This window comes from Falco naumanni, chromosome 6 (genome assembly GCF_017639655.2).
Source record: "Falco naumanni isolate bFalNau1 chromosome 6, bFalNau1.pat, whole genome shotgun sequence".
Taxonomy (NCBI): Eukaryota; Metazoa; Chordata; class Aves; order Falconiformes; family Falconidae; genus Falco; species Falco naumanni.
This window is the reverse complement of record NC_054059.1, coordinates 56,288,760-56,316,737: the sequence shown is the minus strand read 5'-3', so window position 1 is coordinate 56,316,737 and position 27,978 is coordinate 56,288,760. Positions and strand designations below refer to the sequence as shown.

General features: G+C 36.5%; 1 protein-coding gene across 2 annotated transcripts in view; it reads left to right on the top strand.

Moving 5' to 3' along the window:
* The window catches only part of LAMA2 (laminin subunit alpha 2), a 376,489-nt gene that overhangs the window by 83,119 nt on the left and 265,392 nt on the right, over positions 1 to 27,978 (top strand). For both annotated transcript variants that reach the window (XM_040599010.1, XM_040599009.1), the window contains exons 2-3: positions 11,847 to 12,017; positions 16,206 to 16,318. In XM_040599010.1, coding sequence (XP_040454944.1) covers positions 11,847 to 12,017; positions 16,206 to 16,318 — 284 coding nt within the window. The remainder of the gene's footprint in view (positions 1 to 11,846; positions 12,018 to 16,205; positions 16,319 to 27,978) is intronic.

The window sequence follows — 27,978 nt, the reverse complement described above, 5'->3', positions numbered from 1 at the left end:
GAACTGTGTGCTTCAGTGGACAGTTCATGTAGAATTAAAAAGTACAGAAGTTAGGGTTTCTGTGAACTGAGCGGTCTCTCACCTAGGATGACTGAAAGCAATTTGTTACTCAGAAAAAAGCTGCATAAAAAGCTGTTGCTATACACAAATGTGGGGGACCTGAAAACTTTTTTTGGCATTTTCCTAACTTTCCAAACAGTGAGGCCAGCCAAAGAAAAACCCAAGAGGTGTATATTTACTTTTGATTTCTGAAAAACAAACTGTTTGTTCTCCAGCTGAGAGTCCATTGCTAAAACCTTTAATCATGCAAATAAATGTCAAACTAGTGACAAGAGTACCGCTGAAGCTCATTAAAATCCTATTGGAAGACCTGAAGAATTCCTTTCCTTGATGTATCATCCCATACATTTTTAAAGCAACATGCAGGGATTCGTCTGTATGCAGTTCTGACTGATTTTAATGGAATGTAAAGATGTGACATCTGTGACAGCTCTGAGTCCACTTTTATAAAGAAGAAAAGGAGGGTTTCGACTAATACAGATAGGCACAGCTTTACCGGAGAGGTATTAAGGGATGCCGATATAATTTAATTTTCATGAATGATAAAGTAAATATGTGTAGGGATTTTCAAGCTGGCTTATATTCTAAGCCAGATGTCTTTGGCAGTTACAAGCAGAAACTGTATACCAGGTTGCACATTTTGTCTCTAATTCTAAACCATGGTACATTGTCACTGGTTTGCTGACAACCATCTGCTCAGACCTCATTTGATCTTCCCATTCAGTCACAGTTCAAGTGAGGGGACAAAATATATGTAAGGGAGGGAAATTATTGGGCTGTTTTTCTCATGGGGAAAATAAATATTGTTTAAATATTTTTTTCTCACAAGATATATATTAAAAGATGCTGAAATCATACACATTCTTTTCATGAAGCAGAAAGAATTTGATACATACTACTGTGGCTACAAGTACAGATGTGCTGCCTATTGTATTTGTATATCTGTATCTTTTATATATAATTTATAGAAATACACTATTAACAGCACTTATAAATACAGGTATTTAGTAGCACTTTTGTAGCAAAGTCTGGTGAACAAATGTATGTAACAGACAGCTATTTCAATGTACCAGAAAAATAGTATACTGTAAAATTGACACAAAATACTCAAAATATTCTTTCATGATCTTATATGTAACGGAAGAGTTTGTTGACTAAATGTATAGAAACACCAATCTATATTACTACACAAATATAGAATTTAATTTTTAAGTTTATTAATCATAATTTGGCAATATTTCTCAGTTATACAGCTAATACACACCTCAGAACACTGACTGCATGGAAATTAAATAGATAACTTTCCATAGAATAGGACAGGTTATGAGTCTGAGTTGTAAAAAATGTTTTGCATTCTGCTTCAATACTGTAATCAGTGGCGGTCTTGATCTTGCTAATTGTGCTTTACATGCATTGAAATTGAACAGATCAAAGTTGTAAGTCCTTATATTATCCAAGGAGAGCAACTTAGCTCTCTTTTTAATAGGGTGTTATGTAGCTTGGGTTTAAGTAACACATAAGTATAAAATGGTAAATGTAAACGGTGCATGTAGCTAAAATGTTGGTTTTAAGACCACCATGGATTTCTGGCGGGGAAGTTGTGCTTAGCCAGTCTGATAGCCTTCTGTGATGAGGTGGCTGGCTTGGTGGATGATGGGAGAAGAGTAGATGTTATTTATCTTAGCTTTATTAAGGTTTGTGATGTCTCCATAACATCCTCATTTTTCAATGAACTGCAAGGCAGACTGAAAACCGAATGGATAGGCTCAGACAGTGTGGTCAGTGGCACAAAGTCCGTCTGGAGGCAGGTCACTAGTGATCTACCCCAGGGGTCAATACTGTATAACACGATCGTTAATGACCTTGATGATGGGGCAGAGTGCACTCTCAGCAAGTTTGCAGGCAATACAAAATTTTACAGAGTGGATGATAGGCCAGAGGGTCATGCTGCCATCCAGATGGACATTGTCAGGCTGGAGAAATGGACTAACAAGAACCTCATGAAGTTCAGCAAAGGGAAGTGCAAAGTCCTGGGGAGGAACAGTCCCATGCACTAGTACATACTGGGGCCACATGTCTGGAAAGCAGCTTTGCAGAGAAGGCTCTGGGTGTCCTGGTGTTGAGCAAGCTGAGCATGAGCCAGCAATGTGGCAAAAAAGGCAAATGGGCTGCATTAGTTAGAGTGTCACCAGCAGGTTGAGGGAGGTGATCATTCCCTGTCTGCTCAGCAGTGATGAGAGCTGTGTCCAGTTCTGGGCTCCTCAGTACAAGACAGACATCGACATGTTGGAGTAAGTCCAGGAAATGTCTGGGAAGATGATTAAGGACTTGGAGCATCTATCCTACAAGTAGAGGCTGAGAGGGCTGCAGTTGCTTAGCTTTGAGAAGTCTCAGGGAGATTTTATTAGTGTGCATGTCAAGGGGTGATAGAGAAGACAGCCAAACTTTTCCCAGTGGTATCCAGTGACAGGACAAGAGGTAACAGGGACAAATCGCTCTACAGCAAAATCCTTTTAAACATAAGAAAATACTTTTTTTACTGTGAGGATGGTCAAACAGTGGAGTGTGTTGCTCAGTGAGGCTGTGGATTCTGCATCCTTGGAGCTACTGAAAATTGAGCTGCATGGTCCTGGACAGCCTGCTCTAGTGACCCTGCTTGAGCAGGAATTTGGGCTAGATAAGAGGTCCCTTCCAATCTCAATGATACTTAAATTATCTTCAGATAATTAAAGAACTCTGCGTAGAAATTGTGAATCTATGGTCTCACATTTTATCAGAGTAAGTTAAAACTTTTAGAATCCTTATCAGTATGTGTTTGTAAAGCATTACAGCAGAATAGGAAAGCATAAATCAGTTCAGAGAATGAGAATTGAACTTAATGTTTATTGAAGCTCGTCAGTTGAGAGACACATACTTTATTTTAATCTGAATCCTGAGAGTAAAAGTAAGTACATGGAAACTCTTACATATGGTAAGATCATTTTTTCCATTTGCTCTTTGGTTTTATAATGTCAAACTCAGTTTGGATTTTTTTGTCAGTGTAGATGATGCTGAGTAGATGGATGACTTCTATTAGCCCTCATAACATGTCTTTTGTTGCCTCTTGTAGAGAACACAGCAAACATCTCAGTCTTTTTGTTTAAGTTGACAGTGTTGGATACTCAAGGGCACCATAACTAATTCTGGCTCTGCAGTGTGTTTTCAATGGACATTCATTTAAAAATTATTGCAAAAATAGTCATATACTTCATATTCTTTAGTGTTCAAGACAATGTATAGCAGGGGTTTTTTTGTGTAAAACAATAGCTTTGTCAAGACCAAAGTCAGCAGTAAATTGCATCTAGAGGCTGCAGTTTTCCCAGGCTCTATTCTGTCTTTGAGAAATTCTGATTTAATTTTTTTTCCATTTTTATTCAGTGACATAATCCTTTTTAATTTCTCCCCTTCAATGCGACCGAACTGTGATAGAGAAATCATACAGGTGTCTCTCCCACTCTTTTTTTGCAACTGAGGGAAGTGCATGAGTGGGGGGAACCAAACTTACAATGCCTTCTGAGTATGGAGATGATAGTACTAAGATGTGGGAACCAAACAAAACTGGACATTTTTAGCTATATCATGCAATTTGAGAAAGTTGTAAATTGATGTGTGCTATCTAAAAACATAAGATACATGATTTGGGAGAATTCCTGTTTGCAGTAGATCAGTGTTGTCTCTCAGAGGTCCTATATTTTTTTCTTGTTAGACCTGCTTGACTGACCACAACCATACTACTGCATTGCAAGGTTTTAATGAAGGTCGTGCAGCTAATAAATACAATGCAATAACTGTAAAGAGTGCTGCTTGCTTTTTCATGCATAGCACACTCTTTCTACAGGTAAGGTATTTGTACAACTAGTATTTTGCGCTTTAAAATTTGTCCCAGAATACAGACGTATAATTGAAAATCAGTGGGTGCCTGACTCAGACTGGGCATGTAAATACCTTTGAAAATGAGATGTCCATTAAATCTTTGTGCTTTGGATTTTTGATTCAGTGGGAGTTCTGCCATGGATGTCAAGGAGATAGGGTTTAATCTTCACCTATATTTTTCCTGTTCTGCTTTGCAAAACAACATTCTGTGACAGCTCTAGGAAAAAGGAAATTCATTACAAAGCTATGAGCATGCTTATATATTTTTTATCATATAATACTGGGGTATGCCAATAGCAATTTTTTCACTCAGTCTCACAATCTGTGAAACTGATTGTGTTTTGCTATTGAAATCAGCGAAGTCCATACAGATTTTGAACGCTAATTTTGAATGTAACGTGTGGAGAGGTGAGGTAATACTAAATAATCAATATAACCTTTTCCAAATGTGTTTGTTACTTTGTAAGGAGTACAGTTAGCTTGGCTGTCAAGCTTCTTCAGGTTAGGGCTTTATACTATGCCTTTTGTGTTGAGGTTAAATATGCAGGAGGCTGTATGTAGGATTATTCAGTATGGAGAAAACTACCTGAAAGTAAAAGCAAGCCACCTCTGTAACCAAACATCGAAAACTACATTTTTCCTTCCTTTGGAAGGAAAAAAGGGTGACTACCAAACCGTACTATAACACACAGTGGTTTAGGGCAACTGACATAAATGGGAACTGAAACATTTGTTTTCCAATTTTGCTTTCCCCTGGACAAATGGACTTAGTGTAAATTTTTTTCAGTCCGTAAGCTCTGTTGTGTCTGGACAGCTATTTCTTCAAATTGGGCTTATTTTCTAGTGGTATAAAACTCTTCATGTACATTGTGGATAGAGTGCATTAAGCTATTTCCTGTGGTGCACAGCTGGAAGCCATTCTGTGCTGCAACATTTTGTTTTGTTTTGTCCCAGTTTTTTCTCCCCACTGTGTTCCCACAGCTTAGCACAAGCTCTGCACTGCAGCAGACAAGTCTCTCTTTTTCCAGTGACACTTCTTAGAACATCTGAAATTGACATATTCTCTTTTGTCTTTTTAGATACAAATTCAGTGGCAAACAGCTCTGCTTGACTGCATGAACATTTCAAAGTATTCTATAGACTAGGAAGATTGGCTTGAAAAGTTAGACATATTTAGGCAGGCTGTTTTATTTGCTTCTTTGAAGAGACTAGGGATATTTTGAGAAGATTGAAGGAAATATATAGTGCCAAATACTGGTCTGTTTAGAAGAGAGAAGAGGAATATGCAGGTCTTGACAGAGGTTTCTTTGAAGGAGAAAAACATTTTCTTAGTTCTGATGCTTTAATAAGACACAAAGATATCCCAGATTTGGTAAACCAAAGTTTGTCTTCTGTCTTGGAAGTATTTTAAAAATATTATTAAAAAACAATGATTTTTTTTAGTTAACATTTTGTTTACACGTACAGGGACTGAGATTATTTATATTAACTTTAACCTCAGTAAAATGGGGTGCTGATTTTATCACTGTGTAATCAGAATGTAGACATTAAATAATACTGCATGCAAAATTTCGTGTGCCAACCATTATCTGTCAAGAAGAAAGGTAACACAGAGCCTTCTATCAGTATCTTTGCAGTGGTCTTTCTCTTTATGATTGTATTCTATCTTCCCCAGTCTCTCCCACTCAGACAGTTCATCTCCATGCAAAGATCTCCATTGCCATCTTCCATCTCCTACCACAAACTGGTGGTTCTTTGTTTCTCACTCAAGGTGGCTGCCGCTTCCCCCGTGCAGTAGCAGAAGCCTGACAAAGGTTATAATCTTGGTCTTGGTTCTTCACTTGTGCTTCCTGGTTCTGTTGTAGTGCTGGAGTGTCCTTCTAGTGAGATGTATCCCACCAGTTGCTCTGCAGATGTAGGATGCTGATGTGATTGAAACGGTATTTGCAATTCTCCATGGGTTATGTGAAGAGTAGGAAAGAAAAACATGTCAGAACTGGTAAGTGATAGAAAAACTCATGTACAAGATAATTATTTTGTTTACATTCATATCTATTTTCAGTGGCCCTCCTTTGCTGTAGCTGCTCCTTGACATATCTTACAAGTAGGTTACTCCAGTGACTATCCCCACTTCATAATGAACCTGTAATCACCATTCAGGAGCTGGAGATGTAGTTAATAGCTTTGATTTCCCACAGGAATCCCTCCATCCTCTCTCAGCTAGGGAAATAACCTGGTCTTGCAGTGTGCTCTGAAGGTCAATCAGATAGAGCTATTTGGAAGGAGAGTGAGAATGAGATTGAATTCAACAGCTGACAGGCTTTATGAAAATGTCTTGTACCTGCTACTTGTGCAGCTCTTGTTCTTCTGCTGATCTGAACTATTGCAATAAAGCATGTGGAAAATCTGTCAGTTTGGCAGAGAGGTAGGTAACTGGGCTTGGAAAAAGAGGGCAGGGTGCCAGGCATCACACTGGTGGGTTTTATTCCACCGGTAGTCAATGAGCTTATATGAACTGGAGGCTGGTGAGAAAACATGGAAAGTACACGAAAGAAAACTGGGCTGTTATTTTCCTTTATGCAATGAGATTAGGAAAACATAAGAAAATGAATTGGGTAATAACTGCTTTGCGGCAAACTGCAAGAACATTGCCAATCTCAGAGAATGTTCCATAGAATAAGAAGCCATTAATGAGACCTCTATAGATGCAAGGTAATGATGAGAAATAGTGTATAGGAAAATGGCTGTTGGAGGAAATTAATACTGGAAAAAATATTATGGTTTCATTAGCAATGCCACACAAAATCAAAGTTACAGTTTCTACTCCATTTTGGGTGGACCTTGATGTTGGGCTTTATGTACTACCAGCCTTAGTAAGAAACAACTACAGGTATATATGAGAAGCAATATTGAGGAAAAATGTGAAAAAAAGAGAAGTATAGTGATACCTCCCTGGATAAAACCCTGCAACAACCAGTGATTTAGGGATTTTCTGAACTGACAACTGAACACCAAGCCCTTCATGTTTAACATACCCAGATAAACCCTTGTTCTATGTACTAATCTAATTTGGTTTTAATGCATTCCTGCCTTTGGAATAAAAACATTTTATTGTATAATTTATTCATGTATTCTAGAATTTAATTTCTATCATACTGAAAAGCAGATCCATTTATCAACACACAAAAAATCTCAATCAGTGTAGAAAAATTCTGTCCAATAAGTTGATTCAATACCTCCAGTTTGTGGTAGAAAGGTAACTAAACTTACTATGTTCATTTCCAAATGTTCACTTAGTAAACCCACTTCTGATTTTATATACAGGTGTCATTTTATACATCTCCAAGTCAGTTCTTTTCCCAGTAGAAGACCCTCAGCCTATTAATGTACACATTCAGATGTTGATCCACAGCTGTGATCTTGTCACACTTCATCTTTTTTTAGTTCTACCATGTTCTTTTGGAGATGAGAGATCACAGAATTATAGAAAAGGAATATCATACAGTATTTAAGTTGTCATTATGGATGGATTTATGCAACAATGTAATGACATTTTGTTTCTATTCATTGAGCTAATATTTTCATTGAAATTTCTGTAACAAAATTTTCAGGGACTATAATAGCTAGTGCAGAGGCTATTATATTTTCCTCCTGTACGTTAATTTCCATTCCTCTATTTCATCCGCTGTGTTATTGTCTAGACACACCATACTGAGAAATTTTTCTACCACTCTGTGATCTGCCCTTATTTTGATTATCCTGCATCATTTCTGTCATTAATAAACTGTTACCTTAGTTTTTACCCTTTTTTCCCAAGTTACTTATGTAACTGTTGAACAAAAGAGGATTCAGCAAAGATTGCTGTGGTTTTCCAGTGTTACTCCCCATTTCCCTTTTTTGTTATTGTTATCTCATGAGAGGTCATTCCCTCATATGTCGTTATAGCTTAGTTCCTTTAATGGTCTGTGCAGAATCTTGTCAAAAATCTGTTTATCTAAATATGTTGAACTCGGTGAATCAATTATACCTACATGCCTGCCAACATCTACAAAGAACTTCAGTATTGATAGGGATGACTGGTGAGGACTCTGTGGAAAAAAAACCCCAACACTAATCCCAAGCATCCACTATTTTTGTCTTTAAGATAGATACTCAGATCTGCTTTGATAACTGTTTTAAAAACTGATAATGTAGTTAGCACTTCGGTACCACACCCTACTTAACTAGAGCACTGGCAGTGTAAAATGAGTGCATCTGAGTTTGTAGGCAAACCCCAGCTGTTCCTGCTGATTTGCTGCTTTTCATTTCTACAATTTTTTTCCTAAAACTCTTTCTGTTGACAATATGTGTTAAACTTACCACTAATTCTGTAGCAAGTGAAGCAGCTTGCTTGATTACCCTTGCATGGTACACCATTTTAAAGAATTTTTTCAGTTTCTGTGTTATTTTCCTTTCATAGTCTAATCACCTGTTAACACTAAACAAACTGTCTATTGGGTTTCCATGCTCTAAAAGCCTCATGGAATGTGTTCCATGCTTAAAAACCAAAGTGGAGAGCAAAAAGATGACCATGCCTATTCATAGGTGAGAATCTGAGACTGTTTTTCTTTTCATGCAACAGAAGTCTGTTGAAAACCAGAAATTGAACCCAGGCTGCTAAAATCACTGCCTAATTACAAGACAATCTTTTCTGCCTGTTTCTGCCATGCAATTTTGGTATTTTTTATTGGTTGAAATGAATGTTAATCTGGTTTTTACCAGTGGCACAAAGGAAGGAAAAGATTGATGTAGCTGGCAGTTGAAGGGAGTAGAATTTCTCTGCTTGCACTTGACCTACACAAAATAAACATAATGTGTTTCTGACTCAGAGGCATACTACCCAGTCTTTGCACTGGAGCAAATGATTACTAAAGGTATTTGGCAATAAAAATAACTCTATAATTTTAGCAGATCAAGTTTTTGGAAGTATTTGATAGGAGGATGCCCACAGAATTCAAGGTGGGATTGATAACTAGATAAATTGTAATTTAGTGAGAAATTGAATTTTAAGATGCACAAAACTAGCACACCAATTTTAAAATATTTCTTCTATATGATTATCACCATGAAAAATAAGGCTAAATTCTCTAAAAAAAAAAATAATAATATGAATTGTGGTGTCTTGAGCTGTCTTGCCTTTCTCCTGGGGATTTACAGTTGGACAGATGTGAATCTTAGAAAGGGTGAACAGTGTACACTGGCATCATCAGCATTCATATTTTTATTTCATATGCAAAGGGACTAACTAAAGGGTTCAAGACAATGGTTTCATCTTCCGTATTGCTAGAATCTTGTGCCTATGTTGTGAAAGTATTATATATATCAATTACTAGAAAGCAAGCAACATGAATAGTATTGCTTCCTCTATTCCATCTGGCTTGCACATCAGATGTTCTTTAAAAGCAAATCTTTATTTTGGACTATACAAAGCAGTATCATAGAATATCTCGAGCTGAAAGGGACCCATAAGGATCATCAAGCCCAACTCCCTGCTCCTCGCAAATAATAATTGAAAAAAAAGTTCAAATATGTAGTTGTTAATTGTAACCTTTAACTTGTTGAAATTCCAGGGCTGGGAAATATATCAGTATGCAAGTGAAGTGCTGGGTGCCAGTGTAGGAACACTTCAGGCACCTTTTGCTCTCTGCCTGTCAGATCCACTCCTGCGAGCCTGCAGGGAATGCGATGTGATGAACTTCTCTGTGAGGTGCTGGGACCTGGACATGGCCTCTTCAGTGAAACACCCAATACTTGTTCCGGTGCCCGTGTTTATACTGATTATGGGCAAGACTGTTTTGGTAGTTTTGCCCTAAGCTGCTGTGTACATAAAAGAGGTTAACTATGAGTGAAATTACGTTCTAATTGATGAGTTACTTATGTACGCTTCATTTGGTTAAGTAGAGTTAAAGCTTTGAACAATGGTATGATTTGTGTATGGGTGTATAACATACAATATTTTTATAGCTGTGTGAATGTGGAGGATTTTTGGCTGCTCTTTTTCAGCTGTTCCATTGTTTCTTGAAGGATTTGTTTATTCTCCTGATGCCATGTACAGCAGTTCCTTGCGTGTAGGATCATTTTGTCCTTTTTATGAGGTTCACTTCTGAGGGAATAAAATGCCTCCAAACCAAATGCCAGACTCTGTGTTAAGACTAAATGATTACTGGATTTTATGCTATTAACTTTGTACAACCTAAAAAGAGAATAATAAGGCTGTAAGTCAACATAGGAAGTTCCACAGCTAGTAATTAATCTGCTCTGCTAAAGCTTACACAGATTTTTACCCTGTGCCTCCATTGTGGAAGGCAGCAAATACCACTGAATGCATTGAATAAAAATACAAGAACAACTGTATAGATGTTAAAATGCAATGAAAATGAGCTGTAATCTATATAGAAGCAGCAAGCTACACGATCAATAAAATCTCAACTATTGATTGACTATACAAATTGGACAGGTTAGTAACTAATTGGTTTCTTTGCTCAAAGAGTATGTTTAACATGGTTTTAAAATGAGCATGAGAGTCACTGACTCACAATGGCAGAGGACAGCTGTACCATGACCAGCTAAGCTTGGTAATTAAATGGCATACAGGTTAATTAGAGACAAGCAGGGGACTGGAGTTAAAGGACTGAAAGGAGTCAGTTGAATAGTGTTGTCCATCTGACTGTGGAGGAGGAAAAGGAATGTCATTATAAAGGGAGCTTCATCAAGTGTACAATAATTGCAAATTGAGTTTTCATTAAAGCCTTATTTTAAGGTTAAAATAGTAAAATAGGGTTAGAAGCTGAATGAATTGCAGAAGAGTGGGTTTGGAGCCAGTGGAAATTGTCATCAAATAAACTGCAAGATGATCCCAATCCATACCTCAGATTTTTTTGTCATTGTTTTGGTTTAACCTGCAGCCATGGCAAATTACGGTTTTGAAGATGCAAACCTGATTGATTTAATGTGAGGGGCTAATGTATACATTCAGCAAGCACATCATATCGGTTTGTCTCTATGGATCAATTTTATCACGGCTCAAAGGTTTTGATCAGTATTTAGTGGGAAGGAGTATAACCCACTTAAATGATTGATCTTTGTATGGTTTATAATCTTTACAGCTTACAGTTATATAGAACTTAGTTCAGCAGAGCACTCAGACATGTGCTTAAGTGCTGTGCTGAATAAGAATTATAATACATCACTAAGCATGTGCACCTGAAAAAAATAACAGTGCTACCATAAAAGAGATAATGTTGTATATGTGTATATTATACTCTACTTGAGGAAAGGGAAACAACACATGGCAGATGCTATTCATGTTTCTCCATGAATTACTCAGCTGCTCTGATGACAAAGGTTACTATGAGGTCCTAAGCAGAACAGTAATACAGTGTAATACAAGTGATGCAGTCTGTGAAGTGAAAGCTTTCCCGTGGAGATGTGAGGAGAAAAGAAAAATAATAAAGTTTTCATAGGTGATTTGTGTACAATGTTTCAATGTCCAGTTGAGTAGGAGGACAAGGTTTGATTATGAAAAAAAAAAATATATGATGCTTTATATGTTTCCATACTTTACTTTCTCCCTTGGTGTTCTGCTGTTGTTGAAGATCTAACCAGAAGTTACCAATTTGAATTTTAGAAGGGAATGAGGAGGAAACCATCAGTATAATGGCTTTATTCTGTCGTCTAAATTCTGGATTCAAAACCAAAGTTGGTGCTTTTCTGTGCTTCGTTACTTCCATAGTTGTTGAAAATTAAGCCTTCTCCTTTAACGCTGTAATGGGTCCTGCTAAATTCACCTTGCCTCTGTTACTTTTGTTTATGATTTTATTTTCTTTTGTTTGCAGGGTTGTTTCCTGCAGTGCTGAACCTGGCTACTAATGCTCTCATCACAACTAATGCTACCTGTGGAGAAAAGGGTCGGGAAATGTACTGCAAACTTGTTGAACATGTTCCTGGACAGCCTGCAAGGAACCCTCAGTGCCGTATTTGTGATCAAAGGAGCAGGGTTCCACATCGTACGTGGGCCATTTTCACTTTGTTCTTTCAAAAAGATTTTTTTTCCAAAGGTTGTAGATACTCAGCAAACAGTACTGTAGGTCACCAGCCCAATTATTATGAAGTGTCTGTCTCTTTCTTGTTAAATTAGGTTACCTGTCTCTTCCATTGGTATCTCAAAAACTGTATCTCTTACATATACTCCTCAAACTGAACTTTCTAATTCAGATACTTAAAAGTAGAGCACCTAAATTCATGTTTAGAAAAATTAAGTATGTACCGCTGTTGAATTCTCCTGCTATATAGTAACCATGAATGAAAACCAGATGACTTTTACCTGCATACCTACATGTGGAATTTGAACATTTTGACCCACGTAAGCAACATATGAAATTTCAGTTTAGGGCCAACTCCAGTTTTATTTTCTTTTGTGCTGGGATATTTTTCTTCTTCATTTGATGTTAATTCAATTTCACTGAGCCAGCAAAAAGAAGATAAGATAATGGAGCATGTTTGGTTTAATTGCTTAGTTTTTCATATTAAAATTGATCTTTGCTAACACTGCTTTCTAAAGACTACCCAGAAGCAAAACCAGTTTTCAAGTATAAATTTGTTATCATCTGCTTCAGAGACGCATATTTCTAATAGTTAGGAAGATTAGAATTAAAAAAAAAAATCTTAGTCCAGTCATACAAGTTTGATTTCATGTGACCTAGCAGTGAAAGACATGAGTAGCATTAACATTGCTATATTTTTGTGAGTATGTTGGCACTGCAGACGGTAGAGCATAAAGATGCGCTTAAGACAGCTTTCACTGGAATAGGTAAAATGTTGGAAGAAGAACAGCCACAGAAGCATGGAGACAATTTTTCTGTTTTTCTGGTTGCTTCCACCTGAAACCTAGCTCAGATGTATTTATACCTCATGGTAAAGCACATTTAAGCGTGTGCTTAAAACCACAGGGCGGGGTGGGGGAAGACAACATTTAATCTACCTGCTCGTTCCAGACAGCATGAGCTATCGATGGCTGTAGCTTTCCAGACAGAAGCTTCTTCAGCTTCTCCTTTAGAAACTTCCTTCTAGGGCCACCCTTCCTAGGGTTATTTTACTCATTACAAAGTCTTTCTTTAATAGGTAATCTGCATCTTCCTTGCAGAAATTAATGTTATCTTTTTCCTAACTTCAGTCAATACAAGAAATCCATTATTTCCTTTTTCTACACTCACGTATTTTACTTAATTGAGGGTTGATGATACTGCTTTATCCAGTTTCTGCACTAAATGATCTTTTGTCTTTCTCCTCAAAGGTTGTATTTTCTAGAACTCTTAACTGTGCAAATGGCAGTTCTTTGGATTCTCTAGAGGATTTAATCTTTATTAAAATTCACCTGAGCAAGATCTTACCAGCAGTGCATAGAGATCAGTCTTTGCTTCAGAATGAATACAATATATGACTGTTTACATGTTTTGCTTGGATATTTCCCCTTTTTAATGTGACACCACTGAGAAATATATAGCTAGTTGTCCATTATAATCCCCACATGCATTCCTGCTAAATGGCTACCTATTCATTTACTCCCCATCATGTATTTGCAAAGCTAATTATAATTGCCCCAGTACAGACTCTTTCATTTGTCTGAACACAGTTGCAACCTATTTTTTTAATTCAAGATAGTTTTCCAAGTTTCAATATCTTTTTTAATTGAAGTAAATGCTGCCTTCTGAGGAAAGTTCATATGATTTTGTAGCAATATAAGCATTAAAAAAAAGTTGTACTAAGTAGTGTGTCTCATTCAGAGAAGATTTCAGGGGTTTTTGGAACCATTCCAACTGGCAGAAACACTGTGCAATAGATTCTTTCCTTTCTTTATAGATGGGTATTTAGAGACACATGCACATCTTACAAGGGTTTTTTTTCTGTATATCATTTGTTTAATTCAAAACCCAAACCTAAACCAGAACTGGATTGCTTTGTTCCCGTGTCCTGCTTATGATATTAGATAGTGTACACAAATGTATATGTGTATGCACAGACGTGCGTATATATACATATATATATAAATGCCATCTGAATGATTTGCATCTGTGTTTCCCCTCACTCCTACTCTCTTAAAAACTTGAATCTGCCCAGCTTCATAATGTCTGGTCTTTTTTTGCCAACCACATCTCATTTTAAGGTTTTAAAATGTTCATTTGGCAGAAGGAAGTGCCTTTTTTAAACAGAGATGGCTCATTAATAGGAGAGCCATGTAATGTAACCAGACTTTAAATGATCCCCCTGGAATGTGCAAGTCTGGAGTGCCTCCCCTTAATTACCGTAGTAGAAAGTGAACACGAATTCCCTGGTTAATCACATGTGAGCCCAAATTAAAGAGCACAGTTTGATAGACTCACTCTGTAAGTTCTCCCCCTTGCCATCCACCAGGGAGGTTAGTCGAACTGTATTTGCAATCCAGTCTGTTTTACAAATACTATATTATTTTTCCCTTACCTTTTAAATAGGCAAAACATGCCAGCAATTAATCAGTGTTTTCAAATTAATTAGGATTAGACTTTCATAATGGTGATTACAGTTAATTGTTGATTCATCTCCCAGCCCTCCTTCTCATGATTTACCTTTATATCAATTTTACCTGAAGAGACTTGCATCAAAATTTCCGATTAGACAGCTTCTGTCACAATCACTGAAGAGCTCTGAGTTTGATTTACAGGTGATTTTTGCTAGCACTCATTTAAAGCCAAGGTTTGTGAAAATGATCAGAGCTGTGGGAACTGAGAACACGTAAAGCATGTGTGTGTTTTGCTTTTCCCTTCAATATACTTGTAGCACCCGTATTCTAACTTGCAAATGTTGGTGCCCACTAATGCCACTGAATAATCTGATATTTAAATGAAAATTTTTGGCATTTTCAATTCCAAGGGCTTATGCCTTCTCTCACTCCCACAAAGCACTTTAATTGTATCTTTAAATATGTTCAGACATTCTGGTTTTCCTTAATGAGCTAGGACTCCTGTCCTCCACAGGTGGTTGATATAGCAAAAAGCTGAAGACACAAAGACTGTCAATCTGGCTGGTTGATTTAAGTAATAATTAAAATAACAAGTAAATTAATCAGTCCATGAATTAATTATTTGCAATTCTAGGACTAGCTAGTAATGAAGCATATTCCAGTTTTATATCAAGTAAACCTGTCAGTTTAGAAAGCTATCATTAATGAGAGGTGTAGTATTTCTGTTTTGTTATGTTCTCACAGATAGAACTTGCATAGAAGAAACCTGCTATATTTAAATTTCCTTTGGGCTATTTTCCTCATAATGTACAGACTTGCTCTAGCCAATTAGGGGCTTCAAAATATGGATCCTTGTACATTTTAAAATTGAGGTTATGATATTCTCTATTTTGTACAGGAGAGAAACACAAATTGACTACAAAAAGTAAGCTGGAAACATTGAGTGCAATTTTTCTCAGTCTAAATGACATTAAAATACTGTGCAAGCAAACTTCAATAATTTAGAAGATCTTGAAATCTAGGAAGAGTTCAAGTCTGTAAATAAATTCTTATCCCTATTATTTGGGTTTTATTTGGGACACTACAGCAGTGTAAATGTTGACATGAAAAGTAATGCATCTTGGATTTTGATATGTATTATAACCAAGCAAACCTTCTTTATATGTCTGTACGTGAGTCAGTTTTCCAGTTGAGAAATACATCCTGTAATGATTTCTGAATCATTTCCTGAATTATTTCCATGTGTGCTTAGAAATGTCTTAGATATGCAAGTACCAGTATCGTTTAATCTCTGCTTTCCTTGCACAACATATCTCAGGTTCCTCATTTGTTGTTTCTGTTGCAACATTTAATGACTTTACAGTACCTGAAAATTTGGAAGACTGCAGGAAGTATTTACTTGATTTAGACGGTTACATTTTCTGTAGAATCAGGAGAGCCTCCAAATGCATTTAGGTGTTCTGAATCACCTTCTTGTGATCCTAACCAAAATGAAACAACTAACGTTAGATGAGTATTCCAGTAAAAATAAGTATGACTTCCCCAAGAGTAAAAGCAAAATTAATTTGCCGGTCTTTTATTTTAAAGTGCCGACTCATTATTTCTGTAGTTGTCTTAAAATCTAGATTTTTAGATCTAAAACGATTTAAATCTCCTAATAATTCTAAAATATATTAATGTATTTCTGCTGTTCTAACAGAGCGACATCCAATAACAAATGCAATTGATGGCAAGAACACTTGGTGGCAAAGCCCTAGTATCCAGAATGGAATTGAATATCATTATGTGACCATTACGTTGGACCTCCAACAGGTAGACTTTTGTTTGCTTGTTTCTGGAAAGGCTGTCTTTCTTGCACAATAGATCATCTGGATTATTTTTGTCTTTACTCTGTGTTGCTTTTATATTATGAATATAAACTCAAGTTCTCTGATCTCTTTATAAACAACAGAAAGTTAATTTTGACTGACCCATTCATTGTAACATAACGTACCAAGTTAAAAATAATTATTTTATATATGTTTTTATGAAGTCAAGTTTAAAATTATTTTAAATATAACATTTTCAGTTATTTTTTTCCTGATAACTTTTGGTTTGGCTCTTTAAAAATAATTAAAAGATTGTTTGAGAAAAAAGTAATATGAGTAAAAGTTTCTGTTCAGAATACTGTTCTTCTTGTGTCAGTAATGTAGTACTTAAATACACAAAAATACACAAAAATACTTAAATATACTAAAAATAGTTCAGCTGTGCTAGGGATACATGTGCATGTGATGGTTTTTTTTGAGGGGCAGCCTGGGTAAAGGGATGGGTTTGACTAATGAGGTCCTTGGATAAATTGCCTCTTGTTAGTGAAACCTTGCTTGACAGATGTAGCAATACAGAATGTAGTTATTTGATGCTTATGAAAGTGCTACATAAATTCCAGTTATGTAAGCAAGAGGATTTGAGGGTAGATGGAAAATAATATTATTTGTATTATGCCAAGATAAATACAGAACAATTATCTGCTACCAAATTTATTCATAACGTTATTAAACTTGACTGTTTTGGTATTCAGTTAAGTAGGTAACAAATTAATTCCCCCCTACCCCTTAAAATCTTCTCTGGTCTGTGGCTGCCCAACATTTGTCTGCAACTTGGATCAGACCAGAAAGAACAGAATCATAGAATCATTTAGGTTGGAAAAGACTTTTAAGATCATGAGTCCGATTGTTAACCTATCACTGGCAAGTCCACCACTAAACGATGGCCCTAAGTGCCAGATCTAACTGTCTTTTAAACATCTCCAGGGATGGTGACTCAACCACTTCCCTGGGCAGCCTGTTCAGTGCTTGATAACCCTTTCAGTGAAGAATTTGTTCCTAATATCCAATCTAAAACTCCCCGGCACAACTTGAGGCTTGTAATTGCTATGTTTGTGCTGATAAATTCTTGCTTTAAGTACAAAATGCTTAACTTCTTTTTGTGCGATAGAGCTACAAAAAGGCAAATCTACAAGTAAAGGACTGAAAATTGTAGAATTGCATTAGATTGTGTGTTATTACTGGTAAATATGATAGTACATGGACTGCTTTTATTGATCCCAATTTCATTAGAAAATCAGGAAAATAATGACAATTTCTTCATTTATGTAGTGCTTGGCTTTTTGAGGCAGATACAATTTTTTTTTTTTTTTACTTTATTGTGCAGTGTGGCCATATAAAAATAGCATATGCTCATTAGCAATAGCTAATAAAATGAAAGTAAAATATATTTAACTTTAGGAGGAGGTAAATTATTATCAGTTGTGTTGGGAAAAACACATTATTTTTTGTTATTTTCTCCCAACAGTTGAGGTTTGCCATAATGCTTACAAAAAGAGCTTTTATTTATAATGGAGGCTACGTTTCTAATTCATTAAAGTATGTTTGAAATATGTACCTTTCTGTTATAAAAATGAGTTGAAAACTGGAACTGTTTGGTTCTGGGCATCTTTGCTAATTTGCTCTTAATACTTCACTTTTTAGTAATTTTGATAATCACCATCTTACCTATTTCACAAGAATATTACAGACCACCATTCATGGATGTGTATGTGAAACTATTTTTTACAGTTTTCATCCAGCAGGTGCGTAGGAGGTCAAAAAATTGATGTAGATTTATTTGGGAGTTGCTCATGTGAATTTAAATGGAGGTTAAAATGAGAGGCTGAGTTACGCTGGTTACTGAAATTGAGACTGCCGGTCCAAGTTTGGCAGGGTAGCTTCCTCGGTGTGCTAGGTTACTGCATCTATGAAGCACTCACAAATTACCCAGAGAAGCTGTCCGCTGTTCTGCATCCCTGAGTCCTGCTGGTTGTGTAGGGTCTGTCGGCGAGCACTTCAAGTGCAACGAAAGTATTTCAGGTCCTGTGCGTGCAGTGTTTAGCAGGACAGAAAATAACCTTTCTCTTCAACAAGTACAGAGAAGGGAGTTGGCAAAACAGAAGTGCTTAGACTTCTGGAGAGAACATATTCCTTGTACTCACGCTATTTCAAATCCTCAAATGGTTTTATTTCACAGTGATGTGGAAGATTATTAGAGTTATCTGTAAAGCAAATTGGCAAATACACAGGAAAACCAGTTGGCAGTTTGAGGTGAGGTGGTCAGACCATCTGTTTTTGATTTCTACACACCTCAGGACACTTTTGTTAACAAAATCCCTGCTGTTTTGGGGAACAAGGACATTGGCAATACCCTTGATACTGCTAAGATACTTGTGCCAGGAGCATATTTATGTGGATTTTGATTTCTTTTTTGCTATACACTTTGTATTTTTCTAAATGGTGCTGGAATATTTTGTGGATGGTAGATGTATGGAACTTGAGTGGACCCAGAGTTAGTTCTATTCTGGCAGAAAATTCTGGACTAACTAAATAGATCTTAATTGCCTGAGACTGTGGAGGAGCAGTGCAGTGTCCAGTTAATCCTTACCAGGCATAAATTTCTGAAGAAAAAGAAAGTAGTTGACACTCAGAGCCTTGTAAGATCTCATAAAGTGTACTTCATAGGTACAAGACCAAAAATAACTGATCAACATATGTACTTGATTTCTTTATAAAACAATTGCAGTTTAACAGTTTTAAGTTCCTTAAGCTTTGATAGTGTCCAGCTCTTTCACCGTGTCTTTTCATCCTGCCCCCTGCCCTCCTTCTGTAGGAAGTGAGAAAGGAGTCCAAAACATTGTATTCTGACACCACGTAGAAATCACTGCAGTCCCAGTTCTCCTGAAGTGTATTTCAGTATATTTTAGAACGTAAGTTCTTAGACTTATGGACTTCACTATTTGAGTGGCACATATTATACTTTGGTAAGAGACATTTCTGAAACTATATATAAAGCTAAACTGTATAACTGAATAACAAAGTAGGAGAAGAATGCTTGCTTGCTCAGAAGCATTTTGAAAAGCATTTATGAAAAGCAGACAGCAATATTCTGTTAATGCTAAATTAATTATTTTGTAATTCTGTATTGTCCAAATATAATTTGAATCAAGCATTTTGACTGGTTTTGAATGATTTCTTTGCTATTTGATTCACTTTAATATCCATGAGCAGAAATACACACAAACACACACACTCATGTGTGCATGGTCACAAACGTATCACATATCCTTAACAAGGATAATGCTAGGAAGAGGAAAAGAATTGCAAAACTGAGTGATTGCTTTTGGTTCCTCTACACAAGACTGAACAGCTAAGTGGCTCTGTGGTAAAAGACAGACATGAGAGAACTAAGAAACAAGATGAATGGGAGAGATTCAGGCTGGGACAGAAAAATAACAGGATAGGACTCAGACTAGTGTTATAAAAGCTCAGTGTGGTAGTCTCTGGAAAGAGCTTAAAAGGGAGGAGAAAAAAAACCCAGCTTATCGATACAGGGAAACAGAATCAGCATATGCATGATTGCCACCAAATTAAAAAGAAATATCTTTATGGAGGAAGAGTCCCATGGAAAGTACATCTTCACTCTTTGCTACTATAGGTAGAGCAGCTGCAAATATCAGAAAAAGCATATAAATTTCTGAAAGTAATATTTCACAGCTGAGTTACATATACCACATCCACATTATGGACTGTGATTCATTATTTTGTTACTATGCTTTATAATGCTTGTTTTTTAAAAATTATTTTTACTTCAGAGCTTGAATTTTGGGTTGCACAATGTGTTTATACATCTGCTGCTATGCTGAGAACTACGGTACATAATGTGAAATGTGACCTATAATTTGAACATAAAATTTGGCTAAAATTTGAAACCAACTGAGGAAAAAATCTGAATATTGATACTTCAATTTTGCCTGCGTTAGCAAAGAGCGTGTCACAGTGGGAGAGAAGCAGGACAGACATGGGAGAGGAATTGTGTTTATTTGATGCTGAGAACTCAGCTCACTTGTCAGGAAATTTATTTTAGACTAGCTTTATTCTGGTCCATGGTCTGAGTCTCCATTAGCAGCTGAAATGAATGAGGGATGTCTCAGCATGTTCTTCTGGCTTAGTTCTTATCTGAAGGGAATCCAGTTTGTGAGCTCCATGACCTCTTTATGATGTGAACCCAAAGCATGCAAAAATGGAACAGCTGGGAGATTCAACTCAAAAGCATGCTCCTTACCTCACTTAAGAAGCTAATGTGGATGTACCCTCATAAGCCCTGTGTCTGAAAAGAGTCCAGATTTTATGTTAAGCTTATGAGATGCCACACATACCAAAATGATATTTCCCTATGTCTTACTGTAATATTATTGACCTTTGTTGGGGGAGAAGGGAAGTATGAAAGAGGAGAAACCTCCTGCAAAGAGACCTTGCTGATGGAACCTTGCTTGTCATTTGCTCCTTAGCTTTGCCAGGATGAGTGTGCAGTGTTGAGGGCTGTTTGAAAGAAACATTATTTTCAGCTGTCAGTTCCTTTGATGCACAATATTCACAAGATCCCTTGGGGGAGTACCACTCACTTTCAGCAAGGTTCATCACTGTTACACAGCAGCATGTTTGTTAGCCCAGAGAATGACTTGATGCAAGGGTGGCAAGTACTGTCTTACAGAACCATGTTGAAGATGTTGCCCAGATGTGTGGTCAGACTGAGACAGGTTACCTGTTCATAATGTATTCAAATTAAAGAATGTCTGTTTTATGAGCAATTAAATTCTTATTTCCATCCCTATTTCTCTGCCTGCTTTTGGCCTTCTCCCTCTCCCTTCTAGTGTTTGACTGAGGGGGTTACAAGAAGATTGCTATAGGAAGGACTGGCTTGGAGTACTTCTATAATTGCAAAAGTAAAGCTGTCCTTTCTGATTAATGATTTCTTTGTGTTTCTAGTACATGAGATACTGCCTGGTCTTCATCATCCCTTCAAAAGCCAGTCTGAAAACACATGTTCTAGGAACTGTGTCTTATTGTAAAATAAGCAACAGAGACCATGAATTTCTGTCTGTGTCCCTGCCCAACTTATTTTCTTTACAGAAGAAATAACCAGGTTTTAGAAAAGCAGACCATTTAGAAGTTGTTGCATGATTTCTAGATTCTGGAACCATCTCTCTGTTGTCTGGTTTCAAAGAACTACTGGAACCCGTTGTGTGGGTCTTTGTCTATGCAGTCAAACCCCACAATTAGATTCAGTTAAATTAATCCTTTAGGGATTGACTGAAGTCAGTCTTATAGCCACAGTGAAATATAAGGTATATTGGATGGTAAGATATTTCACAACAACATTGCTTCCTTTAATACAGATTTATGTTTTCTTATTTTCACTAATAATAGTTCACCAAACAATGGCTAATGAATCGTAATGTGTTGAGCAACACAGCCATATTAAAATAGCCTTTACATGTTATCTGCACAGTAGTACAGGAATATGTATATCACTAGACAATATTTGGTTTTCAAATGATATTTTCTCTGCTTTGGAATATCAAATACATTTTCTAGTGGGGAAAAAAAAAAGTTACAGCTAGCCTTGTGTTGAATAAATTCTGATATCAAATATCAGCTAAAGGAATAAAGATAAGGTTAACAATGCTGTTTACTTCTGTGCTACAGGAACGAGATCGGGAAAATTAAGTGCCAGTCAGTCTTCATATGTTAAATTTATATATAAGTCCAAACATTTTGCTTAGGTTTTCATTTAATACTTTCTTTTTTACTAACGTTTACATGCTTCTAATATCTGAGATGCTTTCAAAACAGTTTCTGTAAAGGTGAAGCTTAAAGCATCTCTTCATCCTCAAACCAGACAGTAATTTAACAAAAATGAGAATAATGCAGACTGAGACTTTTCACCAACAAATGCCAGTCTGTTTTGTCCATCTTCAAAAATGTTTGTCTAAAGAGAGAAATGTGAACAGAAGCAAAGTCTGTTCAGACTCTAGTGCTGCAATTCCATGATTGCCGTTCCTGCCTGGTGCATCCTCCTCCCCGAACTCGCTGAAGGGAGACATTCTTGTCTCCCTTGTTCTAGCACTAGCACTTGTGCTGCCATCCAGCGAACCAGATCAGTACCTTGATACTGGAAACTGCGTCTTGTCTTGTTTTTCAGGGTTAGGTTTCTGCCGGATCAATTTCTTAATTTGCTTGCTCTGTGAGGTTTTAATGCCAGCATGGGGGAGGGGGCAGGAACATATTTCAGGAGGTGGTGGGGAAAACTGTTCCACCCCTCTCTGGAGCAGCTGGCACTTTTCGTTGGCTTCAACTGATTGTAAAACTTTAAAGTATAAAATACTGATCTATGAGCTACAGTCCATGCCTGCAAGATAGAGCTGTCACTCTGAATATTTGTTTCTGGTATTTCTTGCACATGAATCTGTTCCGAAGTAATGTAAAAATTTGAGAGTTCAAAGCATTCATTCTCTCTCTCGCAAAAAAATTAAAAAATCCTAAGTGCAGTTCTGTGGCTCAGTTCTAAGTGCAGTTCTGTGGCTCAGTTAAGTCACAACCCAACAAAGATGCAAGTAAACCCATGACAATGAGACAGTGGAACTAATTTTTTTTTTTTTTTTTAAAGATGATGTATTTCTTCTGTTTTATTAAAGTCTCCAGCTATTTTTTAACGTGTAACTGAATGTTAGCTATAATACTGGTGGGTTTTTTTTAAAATGTCTTTTTTTGTTTCCTTCAGAGACTTGAATCTGAACATTTTAGTAATTTCCTTAATTTCTTTAGTTTCATGATTTGCTGATAATGCAATAATCGGGTATCTGTTGGGTGAAACAAAGCATACTTTATCCTCCTGATATTCTTTTTAACCAAAGCAAAACTACTGGTTTTGAAGTTAGTTTATAATGAAATGATTTGAAAAAAGCAAAACCAGAAAACAAGCAACATATACCAGTGAGGATTTGTAGCAAACTTATCTAGAAAACATAATTATTAGTACTTGTGAAAACAAACAGAACTGTAGTAAATATTTTGACAGCACAGTGAACATTTTTAAGAGCTACCTGTTTTGTATACTATTAGCAAGTACACTTCATATTATGTGGCTTTCCAGCTGGCTTTCCCTTCATGGGAAGGAGAGAATATGTATGCACTCTGGTTACAGGTGTCATCCAGGCCTTGGTTCTTGTCTCAGAAGAAAGTTTTCCATATTGGTATCACTCAGACAAAAGCCTGGAGAAAACCGCGTGACCTTTTTCCTTAGCTAAGGGTTGAGAGTGCACATTGATGGCAGCTGTAACTCCAGCAGAGCCTGCTGCATGCAGCTTTTAGGTGTTCTGACAAACAAGTCTTAGTGAAGTTACTCGAGCTGACTTTCCTGTAGCATTAAAAAAGAAAGCTTTTCGTAAGTGGTGCAATATTATGTGGAGGGAGTCCTCTTCAATGCATTCTGAAATGCGAAGAAGCCATTATTGTCCTGAAAGATCAGTTGTAATACCCAACCTATAAATTGCTGCTAGCGAGATTTATTTGTATTAACAATAAATCTTCATAGGAGTATTTAGCCCAGTTTTTTTAATGCTCTCCACTCAATCAGACCATAACTTTATTGCTTTGTGGTTAGTCAGAAAGATTTCTAAGTAAGCAAATCCTTTCAGCTTCAGTTCATAATACATGCTGACAAAGAGTAAAACAAATCATTTAAGAATTACTAGTTTTTCTTTCTGAGGTTACTTACCTTACATTTTCCCTGGATAACTGCAATAAATGCATATACCGCTTTGCCTTTTCTAATTTTGGTTTTAACCAAGAGAGCTATTCACCTTTCCATTCTTCAGGCAAATAGTTTCAGGATATAGGTCCTAAATACTCTATTATAACCTTTGAATCCAGAGTGACACACACGTGTCACAGTGACATGAATGCAAAGTTTTCTTCTGATTTTGTACTATTGGCAGTTCTGGTTCTAAAGAAAGTCACAATGCCTAGGAGAATGGTGGCATGACAAGTAATGGGATCATAGGATTCTCAGTCTTTAATAGATTTTGCTCTCCTTGCTGAAGAAATATATTGTCATTGAATAGTTTATGATGAATAAAAAGCTAGCTAGAAAAATGAATTTTGCAGCTGACAGTGGTGGTCATGAAATAATGCTTCTGTTGTGCTAGCCATTTATCACAAAATTATTATTGAAATGTAAGGTCTATACTAGAAGATGGGCAACAAGATTCAGTAGTACACATGATGAAAACTGTTGTAACAGAAAGACAGCTGAATATGTGTTGTGATAGGTTATTAATTGACTAATTTGTGTTTTGTAAGGTTTTGTGTGTAAGTTAAGATTTAGGGGAGTAGTAACAACTCCTAATACCAAGACAGTACCTTGTCATATGAATGTCATGTAGTGCTTTGCAGTATTATGTCAGTATATCAACAATTATTTGATGAAATATGCTTAAGTTTTTGTTTTTAATTGCCTTTAAGCTAGCAGGCTGTACAAGTGTTCAGATAGCAGTATATGGCATGGAGTAAAATGCTGCTACTTTTAATAATGTGTGCAGTAGGTCAGAGCTTGGTCAAGAACATTGAATAAGACTTGCCAAGAGGTTTTCCTCGTCTGTGCAATTTGTTGGTGAATCTGAAACCACTCTAGGAAAAAGTAATAATGGTAGTAAAGTAAATGTTTAAATAGGTCTTGGGGCTGCACAAAATAATCCCTGGTTCTGAACATTGAAGAATGAATACATATGTATACGTTCCTTTCATGAATTTTTTCCCTTTTTCCCTTTGTGCTCTATGAAGGCCATCTGCTGCCCATCACATGCTCAGTGGAAGCACTTAGAGACTCATTTATCAATCATGTAGTTTAGACAGTCAGTAAAAACAGTCATTAATGTAGCTCTTTTTTTTTTTTTTTTTTAATTTGGACTAATGTGGACTAAGTGACTGAAGAAGCTTAGAGAAGGGTATGTATTAGATCTCTCCAGCTACGAAACATGGAAAACCAGACACTTGGTCTGTTCTTAAACAGAACATACAACTTTGTAGTGAAGATAAACCCTTTGCTTGGTTCTGAGTCCTAATGTGTTATGTCTTCCAAGTTTTCATAAGTAAATTCTGATTGTGGAAGGGGACTATGAGATGGAAATATATAAAATTACTCATCTTATAATTAAGCGTTTATATCACGTATATCCCCTGCTATGCCAAACAGCAACATAGCCACATCTAAAGCAGTTCTCAGGATAATTTAAAAAGTATTAAGAACTAAAAACAAAAATGAAAACTGAGGACGCATGCACTTTTTTGATCTGGGAATCAGATTTAGTTTCTCATTTCTTTTCCATTTTCTTCCTTCGTTGTGTATTTTTTGAAATTTCCAAAGTTCAGTGACATAAGGACAGTTCAGAATCACTCCCAGAATATATTTTTAAGCCTTTTTAACCACTATCTTGTTTAGCTAAAGAAATGAGGGATGGTTCATATGAAGAGAAAGTGAAGAAAAGAAGCAGATGAAGCTGAAAATATTTTGGAAAAAAGTCTTTTTGTTTTTTTATTTGAAGATTCAAGTTACTACTTTGTTCATGTTTTCATTGTTCAAGTTGTTCATATTGCACAATATTTCCGACTGATATGGAGAGATTGTGTCATGTTCAGGGAATGGGTATAAATTGGTACATGCCTATTTCATATTCACAATGATCTTAACCTCAAAGAGCTCACAATCAAAATCAAATAAAAATCCCAGTTCCTCGAGATGATGCCTCTTATCATACATTATATATGGTGAATAACACGTCCTTTTTTCAGAGAACTCAAAGTAAAAGCTTGGAAGATTTCAGCAGGGAAATGTTAAAGGTTTAAAAGTTGATAATGCAGAAGGTACTCTATGCTAACAGTACAACAGTTTCAGATGTTTGTTTGTATTCCTCTCTACAAGGTGGGTAACAGATAGATGTCACCTCACTAAACAAACATTTATTTATATACTTTTTGGCACCCTGCAGAAAAGTCAGAAACCATAACATTGAAAAAGATCTTTAATTTCACATTGATAAAATTAGTGTAGCTTGAACTTGCTTTCTGCTGTACAAAAAGGAAATCTGAATAACTTGACAGGATACATCCCAAGGTCCTGAGGTAATTCGCTGATGTAGTTGCTAAGCCACTTTCCATTATATTTGAGAAGTCACGGCACTAAAGCGAAGTCTCCACTGACTTGAGAAAAGGGGGTATCACACCTATTTTTGAAAAGGGCAATAAAGAGGACCCTGGGAACTACCAACCAGCCAGCCTCTAGTACAAGATGTACCTGCTTAACACAGGAGGGTTGGACTAGATCTTCAAAGGTTCCTTCCAGCCCAAACCATTCTATGATTCTATAAGAAAAGTAAGCATTCTCTAGGAAAAGCAGATTCTTTTGTGCTATTCCTGTATCTGACTAGTTTCATCTATTTTAAAATTAATGTTCACATTACGGAATTAAACTATAAATAATTGGTATGAGTCTGTAATAGGTGAGGAGATTGAGAATAGTTTTTAAATGTTTAGGTTTCAAGGTTTGTGCATTGTAAAACTTTTAAATGGAGCCTAAAATAATGGCTATGACAGTTCTTTTCTTCTCAAGGTGGAGGAACAGACAGGTCACTCTTAAAAGGCAGCTGGTGAGATGACGCTGCACGGAAACCGAAATCAGAAAACTTTACTCTGGGTGCTCTCAATGCTACTGGACCCAGGCTGAGCGTGAATTCTTGGATCAAGCAAAAAAAAACAAAGCGGGGAGGGGGAGTGGGGAGTGGAGTTTTTTTGTGTTTTAGCACCAAAACAGAAGAACCACCTTTTCTGTCTTTCTATTGTATAGATTTGAAGAAGAAAGGTTTGAATATTGGCATTTCCATCTATTTTCCTTTCCTCACCATACACTCTCTCCGTGGAAAGAAGTGATTAGCCTTAGGAAATGAAGAAAAAAAGAAATTGCTTTTTGCTATTATTTGAAAGCACTGTCGAAAGAAATTACTAACTGTAGCCCTCGGTTCTGGTGTACGCTAGGCCAGTGATGAGCAGCTAAAATGGTCAGCAAAAAGCAGCTATTCTTTTTGAGGCCTTCACAAACAACTGAACAGTGGGTAATGGAGAAAACCAGCCGAGAAAATTACAAAGAACAAAGCTGACATTGCCAGAAACTTTGCATGTACTGGCTCCCTCCATTTGCCTTAATGTATCTTAGTCAGCAGCTGGACAACCTGAGAGCTTTACAGTTTGACATTTTATAAAGTGCACTCTTTTAATAGACTTAGCCTTTTTTTTTTTTTTAAATGACACAAGTTATAATCATCTTTTACTTGCAAATTGAGCAAAAGTTGAGAGGTATTAATAAAGGATCTATTTTTCTCAAGGAGAAGAATATGTTCTTAAGTGAACCTGAGCCTCTCTAGCAGTTATATACAGGGAGGAGGAAAGCTGAGCTTGCTCTCAGTTGAGGTATTTTTAAATTTTTTACAAATGCATCATCTGCAGATATTAACTGGGTGTGACCAAGAATTTTATATGAGTGAATTTTTGTCTAATTAGAAAAGGCAGAAG